This window comes from Macaca fascicularis, chromosome 15, assembly GCF_037993035.2.
Source record: "Macaca fascicularis isolate 582-1 chromosome 15, T2T-MFA8v1.1".
Lineage (NCBI taxonomy): Eukaryota > Metazoa > Chordata > Mammalia > Primates > Cercopithecidae > Macaca > Macaca fascicularis.
In genome coordinates this window covers 113,880,754-113,902,757 of record NC_088389.1, presented here as the reverse complement: position 1 = coordinate 113,902,757, position 22,004 = coordinate 113,880,754, and the positions used below count along the sequence as shown (strand labels likewise).

The window sequence follows — 22,004 nt, the reverse complement described above, 5'->3', positions numbered from 1 at the left end:
GTTGCCTTCGGTGGGGACTTGGAAATGCCAAGCTGAGGAGTCAACTTAGGAGGCGTGGGCTCAGGGGCTCTGCCTTCGAAGAGAAGGTATCCAGTATTTCCTCACCAGTAGCTTCTACTGCTGTGGCTAAGGGGGGCACACGGATTAGGTCAGGGCAGGGTAAAGGTTTGAGTTCCCATGAACAACTCAGGATCCACTCTCCCCAACTCACTTCTTTCCACTCTCCTCCTCTGTTGAATCCTGGGTGCAAACTTACCCTTTGTGATCCAGTGTATCCATGAAGATGCTTTTGGCAAAAGGTAGCAGGAATGTCTACTCATGATGGCTTACAAATAAGAGGACTAATCAGCCCACAAAGCAAATGTGGAGCAGTTCCACGGTCTGTTAACTTAAACGCCTGTTAACTTAAATGCCGGAAAGGATTTAGGTCTCTTTTTTTTTTTTTCCTCTGCCATCCTTGGGCAGGCGCATTGGTCCTGAGGCTCCCGCTCCTGAGATGGGCATGCGTGCGACTGGCCTGCACATCTCCCCACGGCAATGCCCAGAGCCTGGAGGAGAGCAGCCCCTTCCATGTGTCTCCTTTTCAAACAAGGAGAATTTTTCAGAAGCCCTGTAGGAGACCTCCTGTATATCTAATGGGACAGAATTGGGTCACATGTTTCTATTTAAACCAGTCTTTGCTGAAAAGAATGGGAACTCCAATATATAAGAACACAGTTCTCCAGCTACTCAGGAGGCTGAGGCAGGAGAATGGCCTAAACCCAGGAGGCGGAGCTTGCAGTGAGCCGAGATCGCGCCACTGCACTCCAGCCTGGGCGACAGAGCGAGACTCCGTCTCAAAAAACAAAACAAAACAAAACAAAACAAAACAAAACAAAACAAAAAAGAACACAGTTCTTTTGTAAACAGGGAAAACAGGAGTGAACATTTTGCAGCGCAGTGGATTTGCTTCTTGGAAATGGATGCAGAGGGAGGAGAAAGTCAGATACTGTGAATCCACGTCATTTCATGAACTGAATCTGAAATCAGCACGTTCTTCCCACCTTGCTAAGTGGGCGGGGCAATTAATATTGTTCTGGTCGTTAATGTTAACGAACACTAGAACTTCTTGAAAGAAAGATGCAGCCTGACTGTAAATAATAGAATAAATAATTCTGAGCTGTGTGCGGATCCTCTCTCGGAAAGAGAATTGCCGTATAATTTACTCAGGGCTTTTCGCTGCCCATTAGACCTTCACCAATGATAAGATTATATCTTGTTTCACTGCAGTCTGCCTGGCATTTTTGAGTCAGTCAGATTCCTATGGGAAACCCAAGTACCTTGGTTAGCTGCCACTTTTTTTCTTCTTACCCAGAGATTTTCTTTTCTTAGGCCAGATGTCTGCAAATTGAAGTTTGAAGGGAAGACATTTTATGTGATTGGCACCCAGAAGGAGGTCAGATACTGCTTTTTTTAACTGCCTGTTATTGTGTGTGCATGAGAGAGATTCAGGAATAAAATATGCCATTAGTATTGTAGTCAACAAAGACCATGACTTTGAAGTGTTTGATGATAATGAAAGCTTATGCTGAAAATATTTTAGAGGCAAACAAATGAGTACTGGGTTTGTACATTGAGCAGTAAAGTCAGTGAGCAATGCTGATTGTACACCCCTGTGTACAAAACAGACTGGGATAGACTTTGGAAATAAAAGATGGACCCTCTCCCTACCTCTTTTTGCCAAGATACAGACATATGAAACAAATAAAGAATAGTTACAAAGCTAAATATCAACAACCAGTGCTCATTAGAGTGTTATAAACAGAGCCTATTCATCCAGAGAGTCTTAAAACAAGGGAGTTACTAGATACAGGTTGTGGGTTCACCAGGGAATGCATTTGTGGGGAGACCATTAACAAAATATTAACCTCAGAGCTAGCTCTAGAAATTTGCAAGTTTTCTTGTCATTAGTTATCAACCCAAGTACTAGTTAGGCAAATATGTTTTTAGGCTAATTCCAGTGTGACAGAGAGGTATATGATGCCTGGAGTGTTGAGAAGCATTGTGAGGCTGATTTTGATCAGAAACAGGTCCTAAATACATTAGTGATATCTGCAAAGGGTGAGGGAGGGGTAAATACCATGTTAACGACACTGTAAAGAACACAGCAATATGTTAAGTTACTTCAAGTCTGTGTGATAGGAGACAGGATACAAAGAGGTAAACACCTGAAAAAAAAAACAACCCCATGGAAAGTGTAAGTGGTGTTTTACATGCCTTTTCTTGTTTTGTTATTTTTTAATTAGAAAAAAGCCATGTTGGCGTTCCATACTTCAACACCAGCTGCCTGCAAACATCTTTGGAAGTGTGGAGTGGAAAACCAGGCCTTTTATAAGTAAGTGGCTTTTATTCACTTAATTACAGCTTTTAAAAGCACCCATGGAATTCTTTATATTTTGCAAATGGCTGCATATTTATTTCTTTTAATACAGTTTTAAAAATTTTATTTAAGTAAATTGAAATTTCGTGCATTGTTCAGGGTGACTCCCAGTGATTGTCGGTTTGTTGGCCTGACCAAGTCCTGAGCTCTGTGTTGGATGTTTGCTATGGAATGGCTGTGGGCCACTGTGTGTGCGTGTGTGTGTGTGTGTGTGTGCATTTCAAATAGCTGTTTCCACAAAATGTGTCACAGGATCAATTTTTGGTTGCCCTCCTCTCCCCACCCCCACAAAGCAGACCTTGAGATAGAGTTTGGTGCAAGTAGCTTATGTGGGATGTAATCAATGGACATACCAGTAAGGGAGTGGCGGGACGGGGGTGAGATGGGGAAGCAACATAAGATGCATTATTGAGTAGGTCACTACCATGGACAATGGCTCAGATCTTCTTAGGAACTCTGGGACATGGTGTAATATGCCTCACAGTTCTCCTGCTGATGGGCAAAGAGGTGGAGCTGTTATATCTACAAATTCCCCATTTATTTTGGTTGAAGGCTGCTTTGGGAGCCAGAATTAATACTCTCTGATATTTCTGGCTTACTCTGAGTATGGGTTGGACGTGCTTTCACAACCAGAAACAGAGACCTCTGGCAGAGAGTCACCTGTGTTCATAGTAAGAAGGCTTCAGTGTATTGAAAACAGAGCCGAAGGTTTATGGGTGGAATGCTATCAGAGCCTAGGATCATAGAAAGTAGGTGCTGGACAAGACTTCAGAAATCTGTAAAGCTCTTGGGTTTCAAAAGAAGTTCAAACTGAGGTCTGTCCATGGAGTTACACCTTCTCCTCTGAGAGACACTTGCTGACTGGAAAGGCAGTGGTAGTGGATGCAACTAAGAACCTAGTCCAGCCCTGCTCAGGCCATCAGCACTGTACACCCCTGGACCTCATCCAGGGGTCTCCCTGGATGACTGGGAGACTTTGATCAGTCTCCCTGCCCCTTACAGTGAGATTCTGTCTTACTGATTAGAGTCATCTCCCTGAAAATGCTATCTCTGGGCTTTGGCTGATGAGAACCATCGGGAGAATGATGGCTTGGATAATGATTTTGAAACAAGTTTCAGCCACAGAATACTTTTCCTTAATCTCAAGTGTAGGAAAAGCCCAGCACGTAAAGGAGATGAAAAGAGAAGTTGCGGTGGTCGATGGGGCCTTGGTTGGGATTGGAGATTGCAGACTCTTTGTCCGTTGTTCATTGCTCTTCAGGAGCTGGGGTGACCAATTGTCCAGGTTACCTATGCCTTTCCTAGGTTTAGCACTGACATCCCCATGTCCCAGGAAACTCGTCAGCCCTAGGAAAACCCAGGAGCATAATTTGAACACCACTGGGTGAGATGATGCACAAAATGCTGTACTAGGAATGACTGGACAAGGTGATGTGTACCAGTAGACCTTCCTGTGACCACCACCACCTCAAGGTCTTTGTGTGCCTACTGCATGTTTGGGGACTGATAAGGAAGGAGATCATTTGGCCTTTGGAAAATCTGCATGTCTAGAAGCTTTCACCCACATGAGAGTTCAGAGAGGGAAACACAGAGGGTTTGACATTCTCAGTCTTTAGTTGGAGCCTTAGTGTTTTTTTATTTTGTTTTTAAAAAAAATTTAAAAATGGAAATCTAATTTACATGCCATAAAATTTACCCTTTTAAAGTATACAGTTTTGTGGTTTTTAGTGTAATTTGCAAAGTAATATAGCCATTATCACTATCTAATTCCAGAATATTTTTATCCTTCACAAAATAAACCTTATGCCAATTAGCAGTCATTTCCCATTTCCTCCTCCACCCAGCCCCTGGCAACCACTAATCTACTTTCTGTTTTTATGGATTTACCTATTATAAACATTGTGTATAAGTGGAATCATAAACGATGTGGCCTTTTGTGCCTGTGTCACAGAATGTCTCCAAAGTTCACCCATATTATAGCATGTCTCAGTACTTCATTCCTTTTTATGATTGAATGATACTGCATTGTTTCGATAGACCACATTTGGTTTATCCATTCATCAGTTGATGCACACTGGGGTTGTTCCCTCTTTTTAGCTACTATGAGTAATGCTGCTACGAGCATTGGATACAAGTTTTTGCGTGGACAGTTCTCTTGGGCATATACCTAGAATGGAACTGCTGGATCATAGCGTAACCCTATATTTAGTTTTTAGAGGACCTGACACATGGTTTTCAGTGCCTAAGCTTTTGGAACTCTTCTGTTCTTTCTTGAATGAAACCATCTGTTTCTTGTCAAAGGATAACTTAGAGATGTTCAGTTAGTTATTTTCAGTGAATATTTTCTTGCATATGAGGGAATTAATAAATGGAGTGAAGAAACATGGCAAAAACAAAATCTATCATAACAATTTTATCACAGAATTTTATATATCTGTACTGTGTATCTGTACTGGATCTGAGCTCTATGTTTTTTAACCTGTATTCATTGTTTTTATTTAGGTTAAAGTCACGTAACATAAAATTAATTATTTTAAAGTGTACAATTCAGTGGCAGAGTATGTTTAAAATGTTGTCCAACCATCATTTCTATCTATTTCCAAATATTTTCATCAATGCCAAAAGGAAGCTATATACTCACTGAGGAGTTACTCTCCCCTGTTCCTTTCTCCAGGATTTCTATTGGATTGTAGATTTTTACATACCAGCATGTCAGTTCTGTAATCAATTTGAACTCTCTGAGGGCAGGAACTAGCTTCTGCTTGTCTTTTTCTTTCCTGAAGATCTCAGGCACTGAAAACATGTTTACTAGCTCAGATTGATAAGGCATGGTTCCTGTCCTCAGGAGACTGTTATTTCATGTAAGAGACCAAGAGGGAAATCAACAACAAAAAAAGCTGGAGAGGAATCCAGAGGAGAGGGTGAGTCTTGCCGCCAGGGGAGCTAGGAGGTAGAAGACCTTTTTAGGTGGGGGAAGGCCATCCCAGCTCTGGTAGGGTACCACGGCAGGAACGTGGAGGATGCATTTTGCAAGACACGAGTGGCTACAAGGTTGGAGCAGAGGATAGATGAGGTAGAAAAAGAGGTGATCAGGGACCAGGAGGTCTTGGGGCCAGACACGGAGGGCTTGATCAGTGCAAAAGAGGCAACAGAGGTGCAATAGGTGTGGTTGATCATTCTTTACGTGCAGACAGGCCTATGGGAGGGGGTGATACAGGAGAACACCCAGCAGACAGGCCTTCCTTTAGAGCCACACAGCAAGTTTTGCTTGGAAGGACTTTGGCACAGCCTTGAAGATACTTTAGTGAAATCGCCGGGTCCATATCAAAGAATAACTTGGAGACATTCATTTGCTATTTCATGCACGTTATCATATGCAAGGAAGTCAGTTGGGAGACAGAGTTAAATAAAGGCAAAAACAAAATTGAGAGGAGAAAGGGAGAGGAAAACCCAGCAATCTGGGGAATGTGTTTTACACATTTTGGGGAAGCAGATTAGCTGGCAGCTAGTAAGGAAGGTATTCTGATAATTTTATCATGAACTAGGTAGGTCAACTTGGCATGTTGAAGAAGTCGCTTCCAGTCACTTGTGGATGCTTCGGAAGACTTGAAGGGTTTAGCTGTGGGCACAAGTGACAAACTGTATACAGTTGACCAGTCTTTGCATTGGAACATCGGCTACAGTTAACCAAGCTACCCTCCTCTTATTTGACTTCTAAACCTGAATGTTTATAGCGATCTGAGATTTGCCTGAACATTTTGTTCCTCCATTATCCCATAATCATCCTTGTTCCTGAGGAAGGAGGGGAAGTATCACTTGTTCTGGCCCAGCTGTGGGACCTTGGCCAGGTCACTTTATTGCTGTCTGGCCTCAGCCTCCTCACCTGTAGAATGAATGGGCCTGGGACTGACCTGGGTGCATTTGCTTGCACCACTGGGGCATAGCGTAACGAGTGTGAGCTTTGGAAGTCAATGGGCTTGGTTCTAAATCTTGACTCTGTCATTTATAGCAGTGTGGCCTGGAACAAAGCTCTTAATTTCTTGGAGCCTCATCTTTGTTTTTCATCTCTGAAATGAGACTAAATTACCTGCCTTGCTGTGTTCAGTTCTGCCAGGCATATGAACCATTGAAAAACAGAAGCTGCTGCTCTATTACTGCCCCCTCTGCTAACGGTTAGAGTATTTTGAGCAGCAGTTGGATGAAGAGCCCACTCCTTTTCATTTGGGAGGCTCTGATTCTGGTAACCTCAGGGGTATGCCTGCTTCCTCCACCATGCCCACCCTTCCCTGGGCAGAGGTCCTGGCCCTGCTTCTAGATCTGTCCCGCTGGCCGTGCATTTTAATGGTTTCAGCTAGCAGAGCAAGGCCCTGATCTTGTTTCCTGGATGGTTTGTTCCTTCCATCTTTACTTCACCTGCACGGGAGCAGGGAGGCCCCGGGGCCTCTGCTTGCGAATTCCCCAGTGTGCTTTTAGGACGCAAACGCGCTTGCTGGTTGTCAGCTGGCCAATGGCCACAGATCTGTTTTGAAAGCCCTGGCTCTGAGATCTGCCTGGGAATGGAGCCCAGACGCAGAAACTCTGATGTTTTCCCGCCTACTCCAGACCCCAGGGGATCTCCAGCACAGACTTATTCACCATTTAAGAGCTTCCTTTATACTATGTGTGGTCTATCATGGTGCTGCCAGCCCCAGAGCTCACTGTTTCTGGATGCTGGTCCACTGAAAGCACACTGGATACATTGAGGGATTCAGGGGCTCACTGATGTTTTCATTCACAGCGTCTTTATCTCACACTTTTTGCTGTGTACTAGATACATGGTTGAGGCTGTATGACACTCTCTGTTCCCAATTTGTTTTGGAATTGTGTGCAGGGGATAAAAGCAGTTCCTAGTACATTTCTTATTCAGAGTTTGGTGTATATTTTGTCAAAGGAACAGTATTATGCTTGGTAAGTAAGAACCCAGACTAGCTCCCTAAACAAGTGCCTCTCACACTTTAATGCACACACAAAGGAGCTGGGGATCTGGTTAAAATGTGGATTCTGATTCAAAAGGTCTGGGGTGGGCATGAGAGTCCATATTTTTAATAAATTCCAGGGGATACTGTGCTGTGGGTCTATAGACCACACTCCAAGTAATAAAGTTCTAAACCAGCATTTCTCAATCTTGGCTACATTAATATCTCCTGGAGGAGCTTTTAAAAACTATTAATACCAGTGCTATGGGTCCCTGTATCCTACCCCAGACCCAGTTAGAGCAGAATCTGGGTCTTCATTAAAACTTGTGCACAAGCCTTTGTAGCAGCATTAGTCATAATAGCCAAAAAGTGGAAATAATCCAATGTCCATCAACTGATGAACGGATAAACAAAACATGGTATATCCATACAATGGTATATTATTCAGCCATAAAAAGGAATGAAGAACTGATACTACAGCATGGCTGAGCCTTGGAAACAGTGTGCTAAGTGAAAGAAACCATTTACAAAGCACCATATATTGCATGAGTCCATTGAAATAAAATATCTAAAATGGCAAATGTATACAGATGGAAAGCAGATTAGCGGTTGCTTTGGCTGGGAGTAGGTGAGATGAGGAGGGTAATCAGGGAGTGACTGCCAATACCCATTGTGGTGACAGGGGGTTTCTTTTGGAGGTGATGAAAATGTTTTTGTATTAGATAGCGGTGATTGATTTTTGTAATCTCTTTTTTCAACTTCATGAATTATACTAAAACCCACCAAAGTATAAAATCTAAAAGGGTGAAATTTAAGGTATGTAAATTGTATCTCGACGAAGCTGTTATTTTGAGAAATCGGAATCTGGAACGAGACACCTAGGTATTGGCAGTGCTAAAAGTTTCCCAGTTGTTGCTAACGTGCCGTCGAGGGGTTAAGACATTGCTTTAGTTCAGTGATTCTCCCATCAGGTCCCTGAACCAGCATCATCACTCCCAGAAATTGTTGGAAATGCAGATTCTTGGGCTCTTCCCCAAATCTACTGAATCAGAGAGATGTGTTTTAAAAAGCCTTCCAGGTGATTTGTTGCTCACTAAAGTTTGAGAGCCAGTATGACTAGAGCATGATTTTTTTAAATACTGAAATCAGACGGACTTGGATTTATAGCCCGGTTCCAGCAGCTTCTATCATGGAACCATGTAAAGTGATGAAACCTCTCTGTGCCTTATTTTCCTTATGTGAAAATGGGGATTCCTTCCTTCTAGCAGAGAGCCATGAGGATAAAGGAATTGTTTATTAAAGGTGCTTTGGAGGGGGTATTGCCCATATTAAAGGCTCAGTAGTAAATGCTGTTATTGTTATGGTTACTCCAGGAGCTCTAAATTATGACATCAATGGGAAATTGTGTTGTTAATTCTAGAGGTGGCCTCTTGGAGCACCACCCAATGTCCACCCAGTACCTATCCTGACCTTCATCCAGGCCCCTGGAATAGCAGGTTTCAGAGGAGAAATTGCAGGTTGGGGAGAGGGGAGGTGTGCTCCTGCAGAGATGAACTGGATTTCTTTGTGAGGTCAGATGTTTGAGCACAGTCATACTTCTTATGTTGGGACTTTGACGGGGAGCTGGAGATTGAAGTGGGAGAGGGCAGGTGGAAAGGAAGGCAGAAGGCCATAGGCGAGCGAATTGCGGTTCCAATGAGGCTGTGAATTCATTGCTTTCTGTGGGAAGAACACTCTTCCCTGGGCTTGCTGTGGATGGGACAGTCTGGTAAACAGAGTGCTTGGAACATTTTGGCTAGAGTTAGAGCTTTGATTTGCTTTCAGAGTGTTTAACATGGTTTTCTGGAACCACCATAGTTTAGAGGATTGGCTTTGGTAGCTTCATAGTGAGAAGGTGATGAAGGGGTTTGAGACTGATATTAGGGAGGGAGGAAGGTGGGAAGGAAGGAGGGAGGAAAACTATTATATAATGAGCGGGTATGATGCTAGGTGCTTTCAAATCATTTACTCTTGTGTAACCCTCCTGAGAGTACCATGAAATATTATAACACCCTCCCCCTTTAATAATATGTAGAGAAACTGAGGCTCAGCAAAGCCACACGGCATGACCAAGGTCACAGAACCAGGTGTGAGTAGGAATCTGGACCACTGTTCTTTCAGGTGAAATGTCACCTCTTGGGTCATCCTAGGAGAATTTGGGGGCATAGAGGTTCTCAAATGTAAGTGGACTTCTTGGAATCCCCTTAGGGTGCTTGGTTAAAGTCAAGCCCCTCTTCAGACCCACTGAATCAGAATCTCTCATGATAAAGCCTGAGAATCTGTGTTTTTTATACCTATTCCAGGTGTCTGATGCCCAGCCAGGTTTGGGAACTGGTACTCCGGATTCATGTACTTTAACGCGGCCACCATTCTCTCTCCTCTGTCCATTGCCCTCCCGCCTACAGCCTTGTTTCCCAATTCCCAGTGCGTGGGTGTCATTTGAGCTCTCAGAATAAACTCCCTGTTAACGTTCCATTAAAAATCTCAACTGAAACGCTCTGGGAGTTCACCTGGACGTTTGGGAGGGCAGGGGATTCGTGGGAATGCGCTCGTGCAACTGTCTCTGAGCAAATCAGATCATCTGCAGCTACTCCTCCAGGGGAACCCGCTGCCAGAGAGAAGCGCAGTCTTTTCTCTCCGCTCATCCTGAGCAGACAGCTACTGGGCTTCTTTGTGAGATGTATCTTTTGACCTGCTTCTTTTGAGTCACTTTGAGGGTTTTTGGGAAGGAGTGCTGAGACTGAGACTTCCCTCTAAGAGGCCAGTCTGGGTTTGAGCAGATGGATGATAGTGGCTTCCTCCTGGGGCCTGGAAGGGCCAGAGCTGAGGCCAGACTAGTGAAAAATAGCCACTGCCTCTGCCCTGCACGCCCTGAGTGGCCAGGAAGTTGACTCATGCCTGTGTTGGCTTCACCGGCTTCACGTGTCGCTTCTGTAGAATGGGCAAAGTGTTGAGTTCGAATTTTAAAAACCCAATTAAGAAACTCAGTCTTTTTTTTTTTTTTGGCTGACCACTGTGTCCCAAGGATCTTTAGGAACCTGGAATTTAAAAAACAACAACAACAACAACAACAACAACAAGAAAAAAAACAATAAAAAAATCGAAGTTTCTTTAAACCTTTCTCTTCTCCCTACCTCTGAGGACTTGGGAGCAACCAGGCCAAGAAGACGGGGAGAGGGCAGAGGTGATCGTCCTTTTCTCTTCTCAGGCTTCAGTAGATAAAGTGTCAGGCCCACAGCTCTGTAGGGCCGGTGGGGAGTTTTAGGGGGTGCAGATGGGCCCAGAGCAGGCATGTCCTCATAGGAGGAGGAGGAGGGCACGGCTGGGACCACCTCAAGGCGGCTTGCTGGGGGTTTCTAGCCTCGTGAGTGGGTGTGGTCTGGAAGGAAGCTCCAGCCAGCACACTGGCTCTCATGTGACCCTGTGTGTCCTTAGAGGTCCCGCACCGTTTTCTCTGGGCCCTGCCCTGACAGGATGCCCCTGCCAAGGCCTGTGCCCTCCCCTGCCCATCTCACTCTCCCTGTTTAATATTTGTGGCCAGTGCCCTTCTGTGTCATCTTGGGCTGTTTACACAGCTGGGTGGGAAGGGGCTTCTTTGCAGAAGATTGTTCCTATGGCTTTCAGTTGTTCTGTGGATAAAGACCAAGATCCTTAACAAGGGCCACTTAAGGTCCGGTCCTGGGAAGTTGGATTCTCGCTCTCTGTCCAAGTTTCCCTTGTTCTACTTTGTACATCTGCACATTCACTTTTCTTTATTAGGAAAAGAAAAAAAAATGTGTGTGTGTGTAGTAATAATAACAAGGCAAAATGCACATTGAGTCTTTTTAAAATGTGTTTTGTTTATTTTTTTTAAATTTCAGTACCTTTTGGGGTATAAGTGGATTTTGATTACATGGATGAATTATATTGTGGTGAATTCTGAGATTTTGGAGCACCTGTCGATTAGTGTACATTGCACCTAATGTGTAGTTCTTATCCCTGGCCCCTACTACCCTACCCCTTCTGAGGCTATAAAGTCCCTTATATCACTCTATATGCCTTTGCGTATGCATAGCCTAGCTCCCACTTAGAAGTGAGAACATAGAATTTTTGGTTTTCCATTCCCGAGTTGCTTCACTTAGAATAATTGAGTCTTTTTAGTTCTCCAGATGTTTAGGCTGATGGCTTTTGTGCCCACTGGCCCTCTGCTGGGTATATTCACCACTGCTTATCACCTGGCCCTGGTTAACACCTTCCAGCCCCTGGATCTCAGCTCAGATGTCCCTTCCTCAGGGCACCTTCTCTGGCCCCCAGGCTAGATCAGCCACGTGTCTTTCCTGTACTTACCTTGGTGTGTGGAGCAGGGTTGGCACTCAGTTAATAATTGCTGAGTGAATAAAGGAAGCTTCAAGAGGCTCAACGGTGGGGATCACTGCACTGAAACTTCCCTGGCTCTGTACATGTTTTTGCTTAGGATGCTACAGATTGTATTGATTTTGTCTGTGTGTGTTTAAGATTTTGTGACTATCAATATTTTAAATGATGCTGAACTCTCTGAGGCCTGTTCTTTCTAACTTGTTGGATTTAATTGTACAAGGCTTAACGTGAGTGTTGTAGAGCCATCCTCAGCTGTCACAGTAATTTAGTGCCCTGTGTGCAGCCTCCCAGCAGCCCAGGCTCTAGACTGCTTTTCAGAGTGTTGTTGTTTTGTTCTTATTTACGAGTCAGGCTCAGAGGTGCTGAATCAGTTCTTGGCTGGGCAACTTCTGCCTCGTGTATCTTAGTCATCTACCACTGTGGGTTCTTTTAAAGGGCACTGGGTCATGGTGACACAGAAGCCAGTGACCATTCCTGTGGGGATGCGGGACCCTTGTTCCCTCACTTGGGCAATGCACAATGAGTTCTTCGTGGCATAGTCAGTGACCTCCGTTGCCAGGAAACTGTTTGCTGCTGCACCGTGGATAGAAGAATAGGCAGCAAAGTGCCCTAATAACCATGAACTTACTGATGCCATGTCACTAAATTCCCTGTTCTCCATATCTTCAGATAGCGAGTGGGGGAGAATTCCTTCTGATCATCAGTGCCCAGTCCTTTTTGCAGGTTGTGACCCACTAATGAATTATGAAAGCCAGTATGTGGGTCTTGAATTTAAAAAGAATGAAAGGAAATAGCATAGAAAATATTAGAATCCTATACACTTAGTGAAAGTAACTATTCTTTTGTGAAGCTTTTCTTTTAGTTTGTGTGTGCACATGCAGGCTGAGTCACAAGGTTAATTACGTTTCTTTCTTGTAGCAAAAATACCCCATCGCCACACCTCTCTAGCATGTTGTAAGTGGACTTTCCAATGTCCTTACCACCTATGCTTTGCTTTTTCTTAAAGGTATGCAAAATCCAGTCAGATCAAGACCGTATCAAGCAGCAAGATATTTTTTAAAGGAAGTAGATTTCGATATAGGTGGGTACCAATGGTTCCATCTCAGTGATGGGGTAGGGATGGGGCAGCCACGTAAATTTCAAAATTTTGCTTGCAAATAAGTGGCCTTTGGCTTTTGCCTCTGTTTGAGTCTTCCATTTTCACTCCATTGCTCTTATGCTCACAGGGCACCCTCAAACTCTACTGTAATTTCTCCCCTCATGATTGCTATAGCTGGGCCAGACCCCTGTGAAGTTAACAGAAAGACACTTGTGCATACCTCTCCCATTCTTTCTGAGTATGTGTACATACACATGTGTTTCTGTCTTTTGCAGTGGGAAAGTTGCCAAAGAGGTGGTGGAGGCAAGTTCCAAGATCCAGAGGGAGCCTCCTGAGGTGCACAGGTGAGTGGATGATCATTGCGGGTTCCAAGTGGCTTTAAAAGCTGACTTTTCCAAATTCCCTATAACATCCCTTTGCATAGTGACATACAGCATTAAAGAAAGACATTCTCACTTCCTTAGACATCTCACTTAGACAGATTTGGCTGGGCTATGGCATGAGCACAGCTGGGCTCCACTTTGAGTTATGTGCTCTCTGGGGAGTCATTGATTAGGTCTGGAGCGTCACCTGAACAAGCAGCATGCTGGGCCATCGCCTGGCCAAACTCTGTCATCTCATCCTCTTAGAAGTTCTCTGTTCCTGCCTGCATTCATCATATTTGACTGGTTCCTATTGGCCTGAATCCAGGCTTACCTTTCATGGGACTGTTACTCTCTAGAGCCATGCAGAGGAAGAAGGACTTAGTCATTGTTGGCTCAAGAGTACACATCTCCATTAAGGTGACGATATGCAGTCATTCTTAAGAATTAAATATTTTCTTGCCATGTTGGACTTCCCACTACCACAATTTACACAAATCATTGTCCATCCTAAACCTCAAATATGCTGCATATCTAAAGCTGAACATTCTCATCATGATGCCTCCCACTTTTTAAGGAAAGATCACTATGAGCTAAATTATTTAGGAAGTCCCCCATACAGTGGTTTGCACCTGCCCTTTCTTCCCCATCTTTGAAACCCAGAGGTATTTCCTTTATGCTTGGGTTTTCCCAGTTTCCTCCATTTCCAGGGTGACTAAGTGAGCTGGGTGCCTCTCCACCTTGTCTCTTGGGGTTGTTGGGCAGGAGGAGGCTGTGGCCCCACAGAAGTGTGGCTAAGTTAGCCTGGAGAAGCATCCAGATGATACTTCTCTCCCACACGGGGGAGCAGAAGTGCAGTTGGCACGATATCCCATGTAGACATATACAGAAGAAAATTTGTTTCTGCTTTGGGGTGACCTGGTGAGAAGGTGTAATGTGAAAGTCTGCAAAACCAGGCTATCGCACTGTAAGAAGCAGAAGACCACAGGATTAGAGAAGCTGGAGCACCTTGTCTGCAGGCACGTCCGTGCAGATCCTGAGAGTCTTGCAGCCTACCCACCAATGAGAAAAATCTTTATGGTTCCCTCCTCTTCCCCGAGTTGTAGTTATTCAATGCAGCAGAAATGAAGAGGAAATGATAAAATATATCATTTCATTCCTTTCAGAATCTTTGAACTGGAAATGACCTCAGGGATTGCCTGGTTTGATGCTTCTGTTTTGTAGACAAAGAAACTTGAGTATCAGACAGGTTAAGTCTTTTATCCAAGGTCCTGACTTTTTTTGATGGCAGACCTAAGCCTAGAACCCCAGTGTCCTGCTTCTGTGTTCTCAGCTCTTTTCTCTGTAGCACCCTGAGAGCACCTGGCATTTTCTTAGAAGCTGGTAGTGGAGGCAGAACTACCCCCAAGTGGCTCAGCATGAATTTTATTCTTTCAGGTTGAAGCTCAAATATTTGATCTTAAATACTTGATGCTGAGGGAGTTCTCCTGGTAGCACAAAACAGGAAACTTTGTTTTTACAATATACTTTCAGAAAAACATATTCCAAAAGATAAGGCTTTTTGAGTCTCAAAGTTACCATCTTTGGATGGTTAATGAGGTCAATAAATAATTTTTTAAATACTTCTCTTGTAAATTTTGGTTTGAATAATTTATGGAAACCAAGGCTTTCTAGCTCAGGGTTTCTCAAATTGTAACTTGCACAGGGAGCACCTTGGGATTCTGTTAAAATCAGATTCTGATTCAAGAAGCCTGGAGTGATGCTTGAGAATCTGCATTTCTAACATGTTCTCAGATGATGGCCATGCAGCTGGTCCATGGGCCACACTTTGAGTAGCCAGGCTCTTGGTATCAGGTGGTGGAAGGGTGAACGGAGCAGGCTTGCTGGAGTGAAGCACTTTTCTTGGAGTGGACTGAAACCCAGAGTGCGAGGAAAGTGGATACACACTGAGGCATCCACCAAATCATAGTTTCCCTTTTCTGGAATCTTCTAAAATCTCCCAACAAGGACCTAGGGGCCCTTGAGACCTGCTTTGCATGCTCTTTCTCTTCCATCTCCTCCTGGGCATATGAAAGACTGTTGAGTTCACATCCTTAGAATGCCTCCGTGGTTCTTTGCAGCATCTCGCAAATCTCTGACAACACCAGGAAGAATTTGATTAATGTAATGCTACAAAGCAATCTCTGGGAAGAAAGGACCGTGTCTATCTTGGTCATCTCCATGTCCCCCAGCACCTAACACAGTGCTTGACACATAGTAGAGGTCAATATATAGCTGTTGAATGAATACATAAGCTAGGAGTATGGGATGACAGCAGCACCTGTCATTTTCTTTGATATGAGATCTGTCCAAGGTGCTGCCCCGGGGACCTCAACCTCCCCAGAGACAGCGTTGTGGTCAGAGCCATAGTGATGTGTGAAACCTTCATGCAGGCAAGTCCTCCTTCCATCCCAGTAGCTGGTTGTGTGGTAGGAAGTTGTTCCTCTTGGACAATTGTTTGGTTTTCCAATTATTTTGGCTTCTTTGAAGTTGCTGTCAAAAGTGAGAATGTAGTAATAAGCTCTCCTTCCCTTGTGGTGGGTGTTCAGAGGTGATAGTCTAGAATGGTGGTGATAAGGCTTTAATTAGCGAATTTTCTTCACATTCTGAGATTCTACTCTTCAAGTAATGCCAAGTTCACAGACTCCTACATCTGCTGAGGTGTGTGTGTTTATGTGGAGAAACAGAAGCAGACTGAGAACACTTTATTGGAATTTTTCTTTTTCTTCAAAAAGAGGAGCAGAAGCTAACTCTGATGTTATCCTGCTGATCGTCATTGATGAAAACCCTCTGAACTGGCCACTGGGTGACAATCATCTGCTCATTCCAGAGGCCCATTGAGGCAGAGGGCTGTAGCTTGGTGAGCCCAGGGCTGGTTGTGTGAGCCACCTGGGCATAGCAGCCACCACAGCAGACACTCTGAGGCAGCATTTGTACCTGACACAAGCACCTGTGTAGGGGTCACGGGTGGGCTCTGATCTTAGCTGTGTTGTTTGCCAGCTGTATGGCCTTGGGTAAATCACTTCTCAGATCATCAGCTTGCTCATCTAAAAAATGAGATTTACAACATCACTTTGCCCAACTTCTAGGCTCTGTTATGAGTATTAAAATAAAGTGCTTTAAAAATTCTAAAGTGCCATAGAAATATGAGGTGGTGATAATATTACTACCATCTCTCATCCAAAAATGAAAAACTGGAATATGACAGATACATTCACATTAAAATCCCTCTAGGTGGAGTTTTTAGAGGCTGGCACTACTTCTTTTAATTTCAAGGAGGGATATAGGAACTCCAGGAGTCTCACTTTAGTCACAATTTTATGCTACCATTTTTGAGTCTTGACTCTGCCCGTATAAGCAATTTTTAGTTGAGTTACATAATGTCAGTTTCCTCACCTGTAAATATGGTATTTTTCTTGCCCATCTTATAAGCACAAAGAGAAAAACAAATGGGATAAAGTATATTCAAACCACATTTGCCAGTATTAGAATATAATTGTAGTTCCCAAAGGAAACCTTTCTACTTCAACAGAGTTCTTAATGACAACTTCATTTGGAGACCATTCTATGCTGGGAGTACATGCATGAGTGGGCTGCAAAGTGGGCCAGACATTTTTGCAGAGTCATCTGATAGATGGATTCTGAGATTGGAGAAACATGGTACGTATCCTAGCCTGGCCTAGGGGAACCTCAGGCATCAACACAGCTACCTCAGGAGTTCAGGTGGAAGGGCAGAGTGGAAGCCGACTGGGACATCTCCACATACTTAAGAAAGTGCCTGACACAGTGGGACCTCATGTAGCCAGAAACAGGAGGACAGTAGGGGTAGTAAGCAGAATCTCCTTTGGGACATTGCAGGCCAAATCACACAGAAAGGCAGTGTGGAGCACAGCAAAAGCCTTGGACCAGGAATCGGATTATCTGCCTTTGAGCTTTGAGTCCTAAGTTTGCCCATATAAGCGTCTTTAGTCACATTACCTAAGCTCTCAGTTTTCTCATCTGCAAATATGATATTTACCGTGCCTGTCTTATAGGCAAGACACGCTGAGAGAAAAAGATGAGGTAATATTTATACAAACCACTTTGCAAATGAAAAGAAGACAGCCACTCAAATTTGGATATTATATTTGTCGTTAGTTCAATTGTGCTGGTGGGCTTTTGCTTTAAATGAAGCCATGGTCAGTTGGCACTTTTAAAAAGGCTTAAAGAGAGAATTAAGAAGGTGTGATCTTTAGTTTAAAGAAGTTGGTAGATTCATTAGTCCAGTTGGGTTGCTATAACAAAATACCATAGACCGGGTGGCTTATAGGCCACAGAAATTTATTTATTACAGTTTTAGAGGCTGGGAAGTCCAAGATCAAGACATCAGCAGATTCAGCATGTGGCAAACGCCTGCTTCCTCATAGATGGTGCCTTTTTGCTGTGTCCTCCCATGGCAGAAGGGGCAAACAAGCTCTCTCAGACCTCTTTTATAAGGATACTGATTCTATTAATGTGATCATGACCTTATCACCTCCTGAAGTCCCCACCTCTTAAGACTGTTACATTGGAGATTAGGTTTCAACAAATGAATTTTAAGGGAACACAGACATTCAGGCCATCACCACAGGGAAAGGTGGGAGACTTGGCACGTTGTTTTTTAATTTTGCTGACTCTTTCCCCCAGGCTGTCAACATGTCTGACATAGGGCTCAGAGCCCTGGATTTTTTTTGTGCTCCAGGGAAATCTCTAGTTGTATCCACCTTTGAGTTTATCTGAGTCTTATACATATCAGGGAAGAAATGTTCTTCTCTGAGTCATATTATTGGAGAGTCCCGGGGTTGTAATCCACTGCAGGAGTCACCTGGTCTAATACAAGGCATGCCCTGTGTGCCCCTGTCCCTGGCTGTAGGCCTCTGCTACAACAGAGCAACAGGAGCCTGTGAATGTAGGGGCCGAGCTGGCATCCTCTTAGCCATCCAATGCCAATGCAGGCTCATACCTGGGATATCAGCCTAGTGAACCCAGGCTGTCTTAGAGCTATGCAATTGTCTGGACAGTTCAATGTTGTGGGGTGGGGGCAGAAAGATGCTTGGTATCTCCAGCTGAAGAATGTTGGAAGGAGGTCTGATGGGGAGCAAAATAAGCTCATAAAGGCTCACTGAGGGTGCATCGTTGTAGCGTAAGCAGTGATTCCTGGGGATAGGAACAGCAGCCAGCCCAGCTGGCATGGACGGTCAGAGGTGGAGTAGAGCAATTCAGAATTGCATGTGCAAGAATGGATGGATGGGCTTTTCAGAGGTCAGAAAGCTACACAGTCCACACAGGAATGATAGTATGTTGTACTTTGCAGAGCTAGAATCATAGTCGTGAGTGGCCATGGCCAGAATAAATCCCAGGAGAGCTCAAAAGCTGAGAACCCTTCACAATAGAAGAAGAAACTGCACATGGCAAATTTTAATCCCTCCCTTCTTCCCTCCCTCCCTTCCTTCCTTCTGTAAAGATTTCTCTATCTACGATTCTTTCCCTGTAAAAAGCACTGTGCTCACCAGCATATGCTGCAGGCCTCGCCTCCCTTGGGAGGTCACTCCTGGCTCTCTCTTCACTCACACAGGATTAGGTGCCCCTCCTTCGTGCTCCCATGGGACCCTGGCCATCAGTCACCTTCATGAGAGGCATGGTGTTCCAGCTGTGACTATAGCACATTAAGGAGTCATGAGGCTGGGCATGGTGGCTCATGCCTGTAATCCCAGCACTTTGGGAGGCTAAGGTGGGCGATCACCTTAAGTCAGGAGTCCGAGACCAGCCTGGCCAACATGGTGAAACCCTGTCTCTACTAAAAATACAAAAATTAGTTGGGCATGGTGGTGGATGCCTGTAATCTCAGCTACTCGGGAGACTGAGGCAGGAGAATCGCTTGAACCCGGGAGGCGGAGGTTGTAATGAGCCGAGATCGTGCCATTGCACTCCAGCCTGGGTGACAGAGTGAGACTTTGTCTCAAAAAAAAGTTGGAGGTAGTTATGAAATAAAGTAGTGATCAAGACCAGGACTTAAAATGAAGTAGAATTTTTAATAATAGTGGATTATACATAGATATGTAACTATTGTTCCAAAAACATTAATTTCAGTTGTGCTTCTTCCTATATGTGTTTGGGTATAGGGAGATTATATAAAATGTGTATCTTGGGGCTGGGTGCGGTGGCTCATGCCTGTAATCCCAGCACTTTGGGAGGCCGAGACGGGCGGATCACGAGGTCAGAAGATGGAGACCATCCTGGTTAACACAGTGAACCCCATCTCTACTAAAAATACAAAAATTTAGCCAGGTGTGGTGGCACACACCTGTAGTCCCACCTACTCGGGAGGCTGAGGCAGGAGAATTGCTTGAACCCAGGAGCCAGAGGTTGCAGTGAGCTGAGATCACACCACTGCACTCCAGCCTGGGTGACAGAGTGAGACTCTGTCTCAAAAAAAAACAAAAAGTATTTATTAATGTAGGTCTCAGACCAGAAAGCTTAAAATTTATGGTTCTAGACAGTGAATTACTTAAGGTGAGGACTGCAGTTATCTAGAACAAAGCAGAATGTCCAATACGCATATATCAGCTGCAGAGTAAATGGCTATAAAATGAAATAATGAAGAAAAGGACTCCATAGCTAAGCAAGTCCTCATAAATTTCTTTTCTAGCCCATGCCAGCCATGGGAGCTTTTAATTCAAGATGCTAGCAGGCATCTTGCTCTTCCCCATTCCTCTTGCCCAACAGAAACACTCAGGCTAGAAGTTAGTCTTGTCAGCCGGTCTAGGGAACACTCTGACCAGGCTGAAATGACAATATATGTCAAGCCAGGATTGCATTCAGTTTACTTCAGTTTCAAACCTAAACATATTTTCATAAGATGCCAAGTGAGATGCACGAGTATGGCTGGCTCAGTGTCTGCTCTTAAGGTGCTTATCAAGGTGGGGATGATCAGTACACCAATAACTAGACAGAGACAGAGGTGAAAAATGCAGTGACTTATGAAAGAAGAGAAAGTAAGAGAGAGAGAGGAAGAGAGAGAGACTGTGTGCATTGGGAGGAGCAATCCGGGAAGGCTTTCAGGGGAAGGAAATATTTGACACCTTTTCAAAGTATGTACTGTTTTTGGTTTTGACAGGAAGCATGGGGAGCGGGGAAGCATGCTCAAAACTGCAAACCTGCAGTCTGACTAGGGCAAACAGCTGGTATCTCTGCAGCAGGTAGGGCAAGTGGGCTCCCCGGCTGCCAACCAATAGGCTTAATGAGATACCTGCACAGTTCCTTGCTATCTGCTGCTGGTCTGAGCCACTGACACACCTGCATGCTCCTTTCCAGGGAAGAAAGTAGAGCCGTGGCCAGTTAGTGAGTAGGGTGTAACTTTGAGAGTATTAAACACTGATATTAAACACTGGACATCCAGCAACACAAAGATAGCTTCTAGCTGTGGAACATCTGTGCCATCTGTCTGGCAGGGGGTTTTCTTTTTGTTTGTTGGTGGTTGTTAAATTTCTCCGAGCCATGGCCTTCATTCACCTTTCTGCATATCTAGTTCAGTGCTAGCTGCCTCACATCTCTTTTTGTTTCTTCTTGCTTTTTTTTTTAAATACCCAGGCTGTCACCTAGCATGCTCAGGGCTGGTGACATATTAGGAACTGTATTTTCTTTCTTTGGATTGCAGTAGAACATAGGGATATTTTGTCAGGACCTTAAGGGCAGAAAGGGGCATTTATCTTGAATGTTATGTCGTCTTTACTACTGGCTCAATTCGTGCTATGTCTAGAGGTGGTTCCCTCTACACACAAAGTGGGAGCTTTGGCAGGCCGCTGAGATGGAGGGGCCAGTGTTTGCAATGGAAACCAACCCTGTCTGTCTTGCATCTGTTTTCAGAGCCAACATTTCTCAGAGCCGCAGTTCCCACTCCTTGAACAAACAGCTCATCATTAACATGGAACCCCTGCAGCCCCTGCTTCCTTCCCCCAGCGAGCAAGAAGAAGAACTTCCTCTGGGTGAGGGTAAGTCAGTCTCTTCATCCCAAAGGATGGGGCTGCAGGCTCTCTCTGGAAGAAACAAAGGAGGCACCGATTCCACATATGATGGGTAATGGGTTAGTGTATGGGGTGGAGTGAGCCGTAAACTATGTTCTTAGTAAATAAGCTTTTTGCAGCTGGAAGGCTGTATGATACTGGCAGCTCTATTACTTTCTCCTGGAGAGAGTTCACTGGTATAAAGTATTTCTAAAATTATATATGAAAGGACTAATGGGGTTAGACCTACACCAGTCCAGTACGGTAATCATTAGTCATGTGTGGCTGTATTAAACTAAGTTTAAATTCATTGTAATAAAAACTCCATTTCCTCAGTGACACTAGCCAGATTCCCAGTGCTCAGTAGCCACATGTGGCTGGTTGGCTGCCATATTGGACACTGAGACTGAGATAATTTATCACCGAAAGTTCTGTTGGATGGTGATGTTTGTCACTGTAATCACAATTAAATTGGTGGCAGTAAAGAGTTCTCCACAAGTATCTCTACACTGGTCATCCCATTTATGTCCCCCGAGCTTCTTGTTCTTGATCCTTCGTTTACATTGTCCAACAGTTTTGATACAAGCTAAAAAAAAGTGAAGTGTCCACCGCAACCCCGAAATTTGTTACATTTTTAAAAATAACAATAATATGTGTGTTTCTAGGCATCTTTGTATTGAAGGACTCTCCTTACTTCAAGGAAGAATCTCACCA

General features: G+C 44.2%; 1 protein-coding gene across 2 annotated transcripts in view; it reads left to right on the top strand.

Annotated features, from left to right (window-relative positions):
- The window catches only part of FRMD3 (FERM domain containing 3), a 294,913-nt gene that overhangs the window by 235,515 nt on the left and 37,394 nt on the right, over window positions 1–22,004 (top strand). For both annotated transcript variants that reach the window (XM_005582012.4, XM_005582011.4), the window contains exons 9-13: window positions 1,372–1,435; window positions 2,286–2,374; window positions 12,776–12,850; window positions 13,144–13,212; window positions 21,154–21,278. In XM_005582012.4, coding sequence (XP_005582069.1) covers window positions 1,372–1,435; window positions 2,286–2,374; window positions 12,776–12,850; window positions 13,144–13,212; window positions 21,154–21,278 — 422 coding nt within the window. The remainder of the gene's footprint in view (window positions 1–1,371; window positions 1,436–2,285; window positions 2,375–12,775; window positions 12,851–13,143; window positions 13,213–21,153; window positions 21,279–22,004) is intronic.